This window comes from Podarcis erhardii, assembly GCF_964252035.2.
Source record: "Podarcis erhardii genome assembly, chromosome: 6".
Taxonomy (NCBI): domain Eukaryota; kingdom Metazoa; phylum Chordata; class Lepidosauria; order Squamata; family Lacertidae; genus Podarcis; species Podarcis erhardii.
The window spans coordinates 77597908-77612401 of record NC_138510.1 but is presented as its reverse complement, the minus strand read 5'-3'; the positions used below and the strand labels follow the sequence as shown (position 1 = coordinate 77612401).

At 41.7% G+C, this 14494-nt stretch overlaps 1 protein-coding gene across 1 annotated transcript; it reads left to right on the top strand.

Annotated features, from left to right (window-relative positions):
• Window positions 1-3162: 3162 nt before the first annotated feature.
• DR1 (down-regulator of transcription 1) lies at window positions 3163-11070 on the top strand. Its single transcript, XM_081866210.1, has 3 exons — window positions 3163-3737; window positions 7275-7438; window positions 9063-11070. Exons 1-3 carry the CDS (start codon window positions 3518-3520, stop codon window positions 9207-9209), a joined length of 531 nt encoding a protein of 176 aa, XP_081722336.1. The 5' UTR covers window positions 3163-3517; the 3' UTR covers window positions 9210-11070.
• Window positions 11071-14494: the final 3424 nt, after the last annotated feature.

Sequence of the window (14494 nt, the reverse complement as noted above, 5' to 3'; positions counted from 1 at the left end):
CAAGCAAGTTAAATCAAACAATATGTTCCTGTGTGGGTATTTATCTTCTTCCATGTCTTTTGCTTTCGTTTCTTCATGACTGAAATTATAAGCTACGTGTCCCAGAATGGAGGAAATCTGGCTATCTGCCAATTGTACCAGGCGTATGGTCCAAATCTCTTCGTTTTAAGTCTGTCCATATACTATTCTGACCACCTCAATATTTTTCCAACACATACTTTCATTTACCTGCAAAACTGGGTAGGCATAATGTGAAATCTATTGAAAGATCAAATAGTGCTTTTGTGTAAATGATCTGTTAAGGGCAACATATACCACTTTAGGCTAGCAATGGGTGTGTACATGTTGCACTTTTAATGTTTCCCCATGTGGGGGGAATCGTTTACAAGGAAAAGTAGCATGTCAGGGGAAAGGGTTTATCATGCCTCACAGTCTCCCTAACAGACCATGTTTCTATGTGAAATGGTTCCTGTTTTTAATTAGAGAAGTCTTTAAAGATGCAATTCTTCTCACCAGCAGCCTGAAAGCTTTACACTTTATGCATAAGAAGAGCCCAGCTGGATCAGACTAAGTTTCAACATGCTGTTCCAGAGCTGTCAGGGCAGCTTATCCAGAGGAAGGATGAAGCTACAAAAAAGACACATAGTATCTTTAAATGAAGCCTTTTGGATCCTAACATATCTTTTACCTGCTTACTGCATATAACCCTCTCGTGCACAGCAAACTATGTTGCTCTATGTCTCATATGCTTTGCTCCAACCAATTTTCAGTTTCTTTGTTCAAGCTTCTCTCCTACTCTATCTTAAATATACCCATAGCTGTCAACTTTCCCCTTTTCTTGCGAGGGCTCCTATTTGGAATAAGGGAATTTCCCTTAAAAAAAGGGGAAAGTTGCCAGCTATGAATATACCTTCCACACAACATACCATATTCTCATATATTTGTGAGGATTTCTAGATACTGCCTCTACAGAAAGTACAACTGTTTGCTGGTGGCACTTACAATAAAGGTCAATTCACATAACATTCTTCTTAGCTATTTTGGAATTGGTATGTACCCAGGATCCTAACTGTATATAATTTACTGTGTGTACATTAAATGGGTAGAAGACAAATTGCTTCAGCAGAGATTGCAAGAAATGATGTAGTGGTTTGTAACCTAATCTAGCTGTATTCACACATTTTAAAAGCATTTACATGTTACTTGTGGGTTCAGAATGTGGCTAGAAATGTACATTCAGCTGAAAGAGATGTAGTGCACTCTTGAATGTCCAGGTTTCACCTGTGGTTCTTGATGCAGTTTTTTTTTCATATGGCTTTCCTTAAACTGGATTTAGAATAATCTTATCCACCAAGTTAGTAAAAGTCAAATGTAACCATTCTTGTACTGAAGACATTTTATGCTTTTCAAATATTTCTAATTGTTAATAGGTATTAGATTATTAATCCTGAATAAATCAGCATTCAGAAGGAAAAGCAGCTGATGAGCTGGCAATGTATGCACCAAACAAGTACACTGTGCAGTGTATGGGGTTATCATTCAAGGAAGAGAACTGTTTGCACTGCTAGCTCTAAAAAAATAAAAACTGCAGTTTGCCTAATAACTTGACTCTACTTTTAATGGTGATAATATTCACATGCATTGCTTCTACAAAAGATACCAGGTTTCCTGGTACACCTTTTATACCTTATTATTATTATTAAATCAGATGTGGGAGCCTAAATGCACACATGTGGGTAAGGAACAAACACACACAGCAGAGACTATGACATATTTTATTGTACCATTATTAAATGCCACTTTAACCCACCACCAAATGCTACTTTCTCCAACAAATGCAAAATAGTTTTCTGCCTGCTCATTTTCTCCTAACAACATTGTGGGGTAGATTAGGCTGAGAGAATGCCCAGCCCATAGTTATCTTAGTAAAAAGTTCATGGCTTTAAATCTTGGTAACAGCCATATGCAATTCTTCATGGACACATGCAGGGTTGTGTTTTAGGCTTCACTAGTCTAGGTCCACCTTCTTTTCCCATTTAGATTTCCACAACAGAAGACAAGAGAAATCATAGAACTGTAGTGGAAGCGACCTTGTGCAAAGCATTAATCTTTCGCCCAACTTGGGGCTTGAACTAAGAATAGTTTGGATTTGGTATCCCGCTTTATCACTACCAGAAGGAGTCTCAAAGCGGCTAAGTTCTCCTTTCCCTTCCTCCCCCACATCCAACACTCTGTGAGGTGAGTGGGGCTGAGAGACTTCAGAGAAGTGTGACTAGCCCAGGGTCACCCAGCAGCTGCATGTGGAGGAGCGGAGACTCGAACCCGGATCCCCAGATTATGAGTCTACCGCTCTTAACCACTACACCACACTGGCTCTCTAGAATAGAAATACTAACTTAAAAATAAATAAATCACACAACTAAAAGGATACACCATACAGCGCAATATTATAGTTTTAATGGAGTTTACTCCCAGGCGACGTAATCGCAGACAGCAGCATTGTGGCCTTAACGGTTCTTTCCAAGCTGATCCCGGATCTAAGCTTCTGCGCCTGCGAAATTCCAACAACAACCCGTCGTCCGGGACTTCCAGCACCGCCGAGGCGGCGATCCGGAAGGGCTTCGGCGCACGCGCCGCTCTACCGCTCTCGACGGAGCCCCTTTGCGACGAGATGGCGGAAAACTACACTGCCGCTGTCTCTGCCAGTGTTTCCCCAGGGCCGTTATTGGACTACAATTCCCATCAGCCCTGACCACTTGGTCCTGCTAGCTAGGCCTGATGGGAGTTGTAGTCCCCCCCCAAAAGCGCCCTGGATACCCAGGTTGTGGAGGGGGGAGGGGGAAGCAGCCTAAAGCACCAGTGAGGGGACAGACAGAAAGGGGTCCACAACCGCGCCCAGACCCACGCACCCCGTTCGAGTACCACAAAGCCGCTTCCGGGCCAGACCGGAAGCGGAACTGGCGGCGTGAGGGAGGAGGAGAGTGGGTGAGGAAAGCGCAAGGAAAGCGCTTCCGGCGGAAGTGCCGCGCGCCGCAGCCTTGTGTGTCGGCTGACCCTCGCGAGCCTTTCGGCAGCCCCGTTCCCTGCCGCAACCGTCGCGCGGCGCGTGAGGAGGGAGGGAGGGAGGGAGGGAGCAAGAAGTCGGAGCCTCCTCCTCCTCCTCCTTCGCCGGCGGCGGGTTGTCTGTCATCCCGGCTCCCCTCCCCTCCCCCGACCCTCTCTCTGAGGCGGCAGCGCTGACGGTTCGCCTCCGGGCGCCTGAAGGGATGTTGTGGCGGAGGCGGCGCCGGTGGTCGCCGTTGCTGTAGTGACGCGGGCGGCTGTGGAGGAGGAGCCGCCCGGGGCGGGACGACGAGGGGCTGGCCGCTTCCCGCCGAGGCTCCCGCGTGGCTCTCGGTCCCGTTCCTGGCAACCTCGGCGCGGGGCGGCAGTTGGGCCGCCCCTGCCGTCTCCGGCCCGGAGCCCTTCCCCTTCGAGGAGGCGCTGCCTGGGCGGCCTTTGACGGGGCTTCCCCGCCATGGCTTCTTCCTCCGGGAACGACGACGACCTGACCATCCCCCGCGCCGCCATCAACAAGATGATCAAGGAGACGCTGCCCAACGTGCGGGTGGCCAACGACGCCCGGGAGCTGGTGGTCAACTGCTGCACCGAGTTCATCCACCTCATCTCCTCCGAGGCCAACGAGATCTGCAACAAGTCGGAGAAGAAAACCATCTCCCCGGAGCACGTCATCCAAGGCAAGGGGCAGCCTGCTCTCTTACCTCTTTAGTGCCCTTCACTTGCCACCCTCTGGTCTCTTGCTGTGGGGTAGCTCAATCGGTACAGCATCTCGATCTCAGGGTTGTGGGTTCGAGCCCCACATTTGGGGGAAAAGGTTCCTGCATTGCAGGGAGTTGTGCTGGGTGACCTTTGGGTCCCTTCCGACTCCACGATTCTGTGATTCTCCGTAGGCTTTCTGTTGCTACAACTTCAGAATTGGTTAAGCGCTGCATCCAACCACCGCCAAACTCTTACAGTGTGCTGTGTAGCAGAGAATTACAAAAGGCTGGATTGCCTGGAGGACTCTGGTGAGCTGTAGACTAGATAAACATTTCACCCCTTCAGGCAACTGCGTAGCATTTGCCGAGAGCTACAGCTTCATTAAGGACTAGAAACGCAGAAGATCTTTGTTTGTCATAAACTCCCAGGCACGTCTGAGAAACTTGCTGATGTCAGTTGAACTTCCAAGTAAAGTTCTTTAAAACTCCTTGCAAATTATAGCTATAGGTTTAGTAAAGTGAGCACTTTTTGTGTTTAGCTACATGAATCTGAGTTGAAGTAAAAGCCTCTTGTTTTTTGGTGTTTTTTTTAGAAACAGGATGTAAGAGTTTAAAGAGTATTATGAGAGGGGAGTTCGCCATTATGCAATTGTTCTCACACGTGTTCATTTTTTCCACTACTTTTCATTTAGCTAGATTTCTAAACCACTGTTCATCAATTAAGGCAAGCAATCCTAACCCCACTTACCTCAATAGGACTTACTTCTTTGTAGATGTGGTTAGGATTAAACCTTAAGATCCCAGGGTAGTTTACAACAATTACACCAAAACAATAAAATACAATATGTTAAAATCCCAGAAAATATTAATTTTAAAAAATTATTATTTATTGAATTTATATACTGCCCAGTACCTGCAGGTCTCAGGGCAGTTCACAGGATAAAATCAGAATACAAAACCTCAAAATACATAATCAAAATAAAAACAACTACAACCCAATAACCCCCTCCAAACACATTTTAAAAGGCATAGGATGTCAATGACATCAATTATAGCCAACATTACCATAGATTCCTTGCAGTTTGTTGCAAACAACTTTTCCTCTCTTTATTTCCTTATCTAATTGTTTCCATTTTATAAAACAAGAGGATTTTAGTCAAATATATATAGTTGCTCTTTCCTACAAAAAAGGAGGGCAAATTTCATTAGGCTATTACTTTGTTTTATGTTACTTTCCCTTTAAAATTCATGTTACTCATGTTCAGTTCAGCATTCAGAACAGCAAAAGTGAAAGTAGCTGGAGTCTTGGTTTCATTCAGCTGTTGCTTAATGATACTACTTTCAGCATTAAGAAATGTAAGATGCCTGAAATGGAAACCCTGTTTTTAGAGTGTAAGAGCAGTACAGCTGGATTTGATCAAGGGCCTGTCAAGTTCAGCATCCTGTTTCCCAGTGTCTTTGGGAAGCTCTTGAGCAGAATATGAAGATAATCATCATTTCCCAGCAACTGGTATTCAGTGATATGCTGCCTCTGGGCCTGGAAGTAATGTATGGTTGCCAAGGCTAGTAGCTGTTGATAGCTATAGCCTTTCGGGGTATTACTGCTTCATCTTGACTTTTGTGCAGTGCTGCACCAGAGAAGTTCTGCTTGCATAATGGCACATTCATATCAGCTATGCCCCCACAAAATCTGCTCAGGAGCTCCCCTCAATCCGCTGGACCTGATTTTGAGGTCACACAAGGAGGGTTGAAGGGGACAGGAGAGAGAGAGGAAGTTCTGCTACATGAACAAAAGTCTGTTACCTGCACAGAGCTGTAGCACAGGAAATAGCTCTTAAACTTTTTTTTATTGTAATAGGAAGACCCTAATACAGGAAGATACTTTGGATGATATACAATGTTAAGTCATTCTTAGAGCAGACCCACTGAAATAGTGGGCTTAGAAACATTTGGATATCACCCTATATTGAGAGTTGTGCCACTTGTGTCCCTGACATATGTAAATTATGCTAATTTCTAAAGTTCTTTTGCATAATTGCAAACTGTTGTTATGGGAGAAACAATGAGAAATTATGGGCACTGAAATGATGACCACTGGTTAGGCTGCTGAGTTTCATCTGTGCAGTCTGCATTCGCTCCATAAGACGCACACACTTCCCCCCTTACTTTTTTAGGAGGGAAAAAGTGAGTCTTATAGAGCAAAAAATACGGTAATAACTTTTTCGCTCCATAGGACGCACCAGACCACAAGACGCACCTAGTTTTTTTCCTTGTTTTCCTCCCCCAAAAACTAGGTGCGTCTTGTGGTCTGGTGCGTCCTATAGAGCGAAAAATACAGGTGCAATTTCTCAGGTGCAATTAGGAAACCTAATGCATATCTAGTAACAACAGCCTTCTGAAAAAAATGGAGAAATCAGCAGAATATCTAAAGTGCAGAAACAGTATACAAGTACATATACTTATCTGTACAAAACTAGCTGTTAATCCCTTTGCCCAACCTCAGAAAATGAGAAACCCAGCTCTCACCTGGGAGCTTTCCTTTGCTCTCAGTTTCTCACTTTGGGAAATCTTCACTTCCTTGCTTCTCACTCAGAACCGTTCCACCATCAGCCTACCATTTTCATCGGGCACTTGCCTCCTGTTGCGCCCCATGAAGGGGAGGCACCAGAGGGGTAATTTCCTGTGGACTTTCCCCCTCAGGGTGTTCCCCACTAGCAACAGCCTGTCATTGGACAGCCTACTGCCTGCAAAATGCCCACCTTCTCTCTCCCCATCTTGAAAAACACCTCAGGTTGGGTAGTCTGATTAGCTTGCCTTTGTGCAGCAGCAGCCGCTAAACAGTACCATCTCATGTACCAAATTGCTCGTAAAGTAGAAAAGGCTTCCCTGTCAACTTGCATATATCCACACCATACATAGCCTATAACAGATTGTTACTCAGCTAGTAGAGGGATAGAAGTCAATAATACGTCACTTACTTGCAAGTGCTGCCCAGTATAAGGAATTGTTTTTGAAAAAAGGCAAAGCTTGCTTAAGTGAAGCTTCAGATCATATAAAAAAAATCATTCCAGTAGCACCTTAGAGACCAACTAAGTTTGTTATTGGTATGAGCTTTCGTGTGCATGCACACTTCTTCAGATACCTGATATCTGAAGGTAGCTGAAGAAGTGTGCATGCACACAAAAGCTCATAACCAATAACAAACTTAGTTGGTCTCTAAGGTGCTACTGGAAGAATTTTTTTTATTTTGTTTCGACTACAGCAGACCAACACGGCTACCTGTAACCTGTAACTTCAGATCATATGTTCTTTGTCTTTTTAAAAGAAGTGGCCTGACTTAGATATGCCAATCTGCGGATTTCTGTAGTCCAAAATTACTCCCTCCCTCAGAAGGTAACTATATAGCAATCATTGTATGTTTTTTGTGGTAGTGGCGACTGTGTCTGATGGTTAAGTTGGTGTCTTGTTGCCTAAAATGCTTGAATTTCACTAACTAGAAACCTTTTTTTACCCTAGCACTTGAAAGCTTAGGTTTTGGCTCCTACATCAGTGAGGTAAAAGAAGTTTTACAAGAATGCAAAACCGTAGCACTAAAGCGAAGAAGGGCTAATAATCGTTTGGAAAATCTTGGCATTCCTGAAGAAGAGCTCCTAAGGCAGCAACAAGAGTTATTTGCAAAAGTAAGTGAGGGAACAATATATGCAGTGCTTATATTTCCACATTTAATTGTGGAAAGATACAGTTTGTGAAGATGAATCAGCTAAGCATCCTAGACTTGGATATTGCATACAAATCTAAATTTTGGAAATGACTTGAGTTTTCATTCTTTGAATATGCAAAACTTGATTCATTCAGCTTGGGTATAAATGGATGCGACTGTCTCAGTATGTATTAGCTTGAAATAGCTACATCAAATAATGTGTCAATGCAAAAATATAGGGTTGCACCTGAACTTTGTATACTGAAATGAAATCAATGGGACTTCAGTTGGTTATGACTAACTTAATTCTCATTTATTTCTTTGGGTCTCTTTTAAGTACAGATAATTTTTGGGAACTAATTTGGGCTGTAATCCTGTGCACACTTATTTTGGAGTAAACACCATTTGATTCAGTCAGACTTCCTTGGTGTCCTTTCCGCTTCAAAATCAGGATATCATTAAAAGCCTGTCTCCCAAAATCCATTTCTGACAAGGGTTAATGTAATTGAAATGGTATAGGTTTTGGGTTCTCTCTGATTAATTCCAGATTGCAGAATCTATCTGGAGTTATACATTAAGCATACCTGACAGCAATCCAAATAGCTGGGATTAAGGGTTGGATTAGGTGAAGGTGTCCCTGTGTCCTGCTCTCCTTGCTCAGCTGGCCTCTTGCTGGCTGCATGAGTGGGCAGGTATGGCCCCTGCTAGTTGTATCCCTGCCAGTGGAAATCGCTAAAATTGAGTGTTCTGAGGGAGGGGCTGAGTTGGCTGAAAATTCACTGGATTCCAAGACACTCTGTGTCATGTGATGGCATCAGGTCCATTCCAAGTCCATTGGTTGAGCCTGCCTGAAGCCTTAGTTGACAGAACTGTTCCTGCTTTTAAGCCCTTCTTGTACTGAGAAAGGAAGTTGAAATGGGAAAGATGCAGGAGTCAAGAGGGAGAAGAGCACAGTCCCTCTTCTCCCCACAGCAAAAGAGAAGTTGTGGAGGGGAAACCAAATCTGACTAGTACAAACCCCTTCCTCCAACCAACCTGAAAAGTGCAGTGGGACAGGGGAAATGATCTCTTTCCCATTCTCCCTGCATTGTCTGAGAAAGACACTCTTCAATCTAGGGCAGGGCTTCCCAAACTTTGGTCTCCAGCTGTTTTTGGACTACAGCTCCCATCATCCCTAGCTAGCAGGACCAGTGGTCAGGAATGATGGGAATTGTAGTCCAAAAACAGCTGGGGACCCAAGTTTGGGAAACTCTGCTCTAGGGAATTTTAGCTCTTCCAAAAGTGCTGTACCTTTGGAAATACTTTTTCTCGTGAGCATCCCTCATTTGGAGTTTGTGTCAAACCCAGCAATATGTTTTTTTAAACACGACGGGAAGTTCTCAAGTGTGCAGCAGGGTTAGGCAACGTATGGACCCACGGATGATGATGTTGTTTCACTTGTGAAGTAGTGGTCCTAATTTCTTCTCTCGAAACAGATCACGAGAGGATGCCATAATGTTCTTGGCTTACCTCCTGCACTGATCTCCCCGTGCGCATGTGTGTGTCTGTGCACAACTGTGTTAGGTCATGCTATAGACACTGAACTTACGGTTTTGTGTCCCTAGGCTAGACAGCAGCAGGCAGAGCTAGCCCAGCAGGAATGGCTACAAATGCAGCAAGCAGCCCAACAAGCACAGCTTGCTGCTGCCTCGGCCAGTGCATCCAACCAGGCAGGCTCTTCTCAAGATGAAGATGAGGAGGACGACATCTGAAATCTTTTGGGCTGAGTTTCAGTCCCCGCAAGGAAATAGTTTTCGCTGGTTTTGCTGTGCAGGACATGAATGCTTACCCGTCACTTTTGTCTGCATCTTGGACCGGCCGTTGGTATTTTAGGGATGTCTGCTGTTGTGTGCTGTACATGTCGAAACTGTCTCTTTGAACTCTTGAAGACTTAAGGTTCAGTATCATATCAACTTTGGATTTTTAATGGTGTTTATGGAAATTTTAGATAGCAGTGTGTCACTTATTTGATCAACAAACAGTGTTACAATAAAGTTTATAAAATATAGCAAAATTTATACAGAGGCTCTAAATTCACATTTGCATTTTTCTTCCCTTTTAACCATAGAATCTTCTGTAGAAATTTTTAATTTGGGTTTTGTTTTGGTTTATTGGAACGGCGCAGCCAAGCAAAGGGTTCGGCATAATTGAATTCTTTGTCTTCAAAAACGATATATATATGGCAATATATACTCTGTGCTCATATACCACCAATCTTGAAAAATGATACGTTTTTGCCAAACTAGGAAAATGTATGTTTAATAGTTGTACAGATTGAATTTCTTTTGTATAGAGGTGAAAACAAACCCAATCCTTTATTATGTCATCAATTCAGTGTCATGAGCAACATTAATATTTCATTTCAAATATTGTCTGCTTTGAAGAATTAAATCTGTTCCTGTTTCACAGCCATTTAATTTTAACTTTAGGTGGTATTAACATGCATCGTGCATGTTCCAAGTGTTCAAATGGAGTTTGGTGGAACAGAGTTGTTTTAATTCTGTTTTGACTCAGAATGCTGAAATAGTCAGGTCTATGAAAGCAAATATTGGAACTAATAAGCATGCTTGCAATGAGAGGAATCTTCATTTAACTCCAATGTACTTTTTTTGTCAGCACACTATTAACACGACGTTTTCAAGACTAGTGTACCAATAGAGAAGTTTTATCTGTGAAACTGGCTGCTTCTACATTAGAAACTAGTAGGGTACTAGTTCTAAGTGTTGCAATTCCAAGTTCAGTTTGGTGACTGAGCCCCAAGACTGACCAACAAGACCTAATTATTCTGGGGCATTATAGGTGTGGATTTTATATATATAACAATGCTTAGATTGTTATTTGTGTTGATAATAAGGAACAATAGAGTCCTTTTTAGAATCTGAAAATATACTTGAAGATACATCAGCATATTTTTCTGGTACTTGCTTGCAGGGAGGGAGAATCTCATGCATTGCATATTAATGCATCATGCAACATTACCAAGACTGCAATTTTTAAAAAAAATTCTAGCACAGCCTTGATGGCTATAGAAAATTATGCAAGAGCTGAGAATGAATGAAGAAAGTCTTGTCTCTGAAGCAGAGAGCCAAACTGAGAGTCAAACTACGATCTTGAATTGCAGTTAGTTGAGTTTTATGGAGCTTCACCTGAAATAACTTGCACCCTTATTTATACACTGGTAGCTGAGAGATAAATTAGTTTGAATGTTAAGCTGAAACATATTTGTTCAGCAGGAAAAGTATTGGGCAAAATCTGGTGAAAGATTGTCTTCATTAAGGTTGAAGTACCAAAGGTAGAAACACTAGGCTAGTAAAACCATGTTAATGTGCAGTGTTGGCTTTCCTAATTTGTACTGTAACACCCTTGCCCTTCCTATTTGAAATAAGTCTTCTTTTTTTAAAGAAAGATATACATTTTCACACTTCTTTTCTGATGCAGAATTCAGGTTAATATTTTACTGCATCTGGTATGTATCATAATATGTTTGAATCCCTGTGACCTTTCCTTTGAACATTCTTGTGCTTTTTCATATGCTGTATTCCTCAAGCAATAAAATTCAAATGTGTTTTTATATTCCACGTTTCAATATCCAACTTTCACAGTTTGTCACATAATAGAGAAACTTAATTTTGTTCTGCCATGAACCAACTTTGCAAACTTCACGGGATCAAGATGTTCTCACCAAAGAGATGCCTATAAGCGTCCTTCGTGTTAGGTCTGGTTCTTTTCAATTTGCATAATTTTCTTCCAGGGACAGAACGTATTCTTTCTAGTCGCATCACATACAGTTTGTTCGTAGATCCTGTACCATTTCAGCACATTTTGGACTACCATGCTAATCACACTTACCTGGGTGTCAGCTCCAACAGGACTTCGAAGAAGACATGGTTAGGAGTGTGCTGTTTTTTAAAAACAAATCTGTCCAAGTAAGTACTTTTTAATTTTTTTAAGGAACCACATTAATTTACTTTTATAGTTTGAGATGACTATTTAGATATTTTGAGAAAGTGTTATTGATATGATTTACTGGCTATGATCCAAAAATCCAGTACATAAATGGAAACTTCCCCTGATGGGAGCTTCCAGTCTTCTCCATGATAAATTTCTGGTATGCAGAAATATGTATGTGCTGTATTTTCATCTCAAGCAGAATTAAATTCATTGTGTATAGAATTCAAGATAGCTCACTTTTTTCATGTCAGTTTTAATGGTTTTTTCTTAAATACAACATTATGTCAAATAAATACTGGATTTGTGAATAATTCAACAAGTATATCAGCTATTGTATAGTCTTGCGTTAAAAGAAAATTGCAATAGAAGCAAGACAATGTCAGAGTTGGAAAATCTCCAGTTTCCGCCAAAGTAATCAGCTCCTTACATTTTGTGTGCAAATGTTCTCTTTGGATCCCTTATTTAAAATTTCCTTTCTGGTATTAATTTGCGCTGCTTTAAAAAAATTCCCAGCTTCTGGAGTTGAATGTATGAAAACGGGCATTTTTGGTTGCGGAATTCCAATGCTTGCGACTGGAAGAAGAACTAGAAGTATGCTAAGAGCAGTGAAAGACCTGCACGGCCCAGAAATTGCAAAGTAAGAAATTATAAAACATCCTGAAGTTATTTTCCTACACTACTCCCAACCTCCATCTTAAGTAATGTTAGTGATAATTGCAGTGATGCTATTGTGTGGTTTGGGCTCAGGTTAGTAGCTGTTTCCACATCCATCTCCAAAGCAGTTTATTAATAAATTGAGTTGGGTGTGCATTTAATATTTGCTGCTTGGCATGTATAACAGCTTTTCTGGCTGCAGTGCACTAGGCAAAGGTTAATGCAAGATCAGTCCCAGGGTGGTGATGGCATAATTAAATGTTCCCAAGCATGCTTTGAAATGAGAAATTGAGGCCTGGGAAGGTGTGGAAGCATGACGCTGCCTTGCATGGGAGAAGACCTTGGCTGGGATCCAAAATGCTGCGCAAGTACTTCCTCTGTGCTCAGAGAGGCCTTTGGACTTGCTATCCTTAAACAGAACCTCTCCCTGCCACATGGCAAACTCAGGACTTTCAGAAGCGGTTTCCTTTTTGTGTTCAATGGGAGGCTCCTGTTCAAAGAAAGCAATAAAAACAACTCAGCAAGAATCCTGCTGGGTGTGCCGAAATCCTTGGGTGTGCCTGAAGTCGCTCTTTGGATTCCAGCCCTTGTCCTGTTTTCACACAGGAGGGCATTTTCTCTGCTTAATGTCGGAATATGTGCATTGCCAAGCAAGCAACCTTTTAACAGCAACAAAAAGCTTTATCCCAAATCAAATGAGATGAATTCTCAATTTAATTTGCTTTGTTTTCCTTCCGTTCCCTGCCCAAGCCTTGAGCCGGGGTAGTTTGTAGAGAGACAGACAGGCAGAAGCGAGGATCAGACTTTTTTACTTAATATAAAAAATCCTTGCTGGGCCAATCTAGCTTTCTGTCTCCTGCAGTGGTGGACCCCATTTCTCCTGAAGTAGAGTAGTAATCTTAGCAGGACCAGAAATTTGTACCAAAGGAATGCTGTGTGTTCTGCAGTGCAAATTTCACCACAAAGAACCAAGCGAGACATGTTGTGGACTTCCTTTAGCTCCTTTGCAGAAAGCAGCTGTTTTATGCGTAAGGGTGGGTATATAATTTTCAGCACAGAAACAGCAAGGGGGGTGGGGAAGAGTTAAGCAGCCCCTACCCTGCTTTCAGCTTCTCAAGAGTGGCTCAAGGAAAATCACACTCAAATCCATGCATTTAAACATAAATAAAATTTAAATTTATTTAGTTCTTCAATATATGGTACATGTTATTAACTGACTTCTGTTTCTCCTCCCCCATCTTGTTTCTTTTAAAAGTAATCAGCGAAGAAGCTCCACCTAGTGATCAGACTGTGTTTTCAAAAGCGATGAACTAGAAAGTAAGTGTGAAACTAGGGCCATACGTTTCTTTCCTGCTTTGAGCAATTGCCTGCGACAACTGCTACACATAAATTTAATTCCACAACGTCATGCTGTAAGTTCATTGCTATAATTAATATACAAATAACACTGGGCTACTCAGTGAGCTGCAAGTACTTGATTAGCAGTTTTCTGGAGGAAATGCTCAAGTATGTCTGTTGAAAAGAGCAAATGCTTTCATGAAATATCTTGACTCGCACAAGCTTCCTGAAGGACAAAATTGTTTGGGGTCATTTTGTGGATGTCTTGAGTGCAATTGGTTCCCGCCGAACACTTGAAAGCTACTGGCCCAGTGTTATTGCTGCAAAGGTTTAAGTTACAGGGTCTGCTGCACAGCAAAAGTGATTGGTTGTTATAACTGAGCCTCCAATCTCCCCAGAGGCTAACTCATAACTACTGTCATCTACTCATGCGAGAAAAATTATTTTGTGTGTTTCAAATTTAGTTATGTTTGGGAGTGTGGGTGGTGGACAACTGTAAGAATGTTGCCCCACTAGGTACCACTAGGTGGTGCTCATGCTTAACACAATAATTTATTGCTGCTGCCTGAGAAATAGTGAAACTTTCTATCTTAAGGAAACTTTCCTTTAATTATTACAAAGGTTTGATTATTAACTTTAAAGAAAAACAGGGATATTTTTTCATAATAAGTATGAGTATTTTAAAATGTTACATGCATTAATTTCAGCATTGATTTTAACAATGTAGGGTCCAGATATCCAAAAGATCAACTCATTTTCTACAGGCCCTCTTGGGTGTTAAAAGATTATCAGAGTGGGCCCAATTGGTAGTTCCACCACTAAATTTGTTGCGAATGGAGGTAGAAGCCCTATAGTTATTAAATTTGTTCCCCAAAGAAGTGAGTCTGGACCCTTCATTATGAGCTTTTTTGGACATTGAATGATGGGTAAGAAATTGAAATTTATCTGTATTTCACAAGATTTATATATTGCTTGATGGTAATAAAATGTCAAGGCAGTAATAATAATAAAAAACTAAAAACAACTATTGAACCATAATTAAGATCAGTGATAA

Excerpts from the sequence above, each read along its gene's own strand:
- DR1 (XM_081866210.1), top strand. The coding sequence starts at position 3,518 with ATGGCTTCTTCCTCCGGGAACGACGACGACCTGACCATCCCCCGCGCC. Across the intron at positions 3,738-7,274 it reads CCCGGAGCACGTCATCCAAG|CACTTGAAAGCTTAGGTTTT; the intron begins GCAAGGGGCAGC and ends TTTTTACCCTAG. Across the intron at positions 7,439-9,062 it reads AACAAGAGTTATTTGCAAAA|GCTAGACAGCAGCAGGCAGA; the intron begins GTAAGTGAGGGA and ends TTGTGTCCCTAG.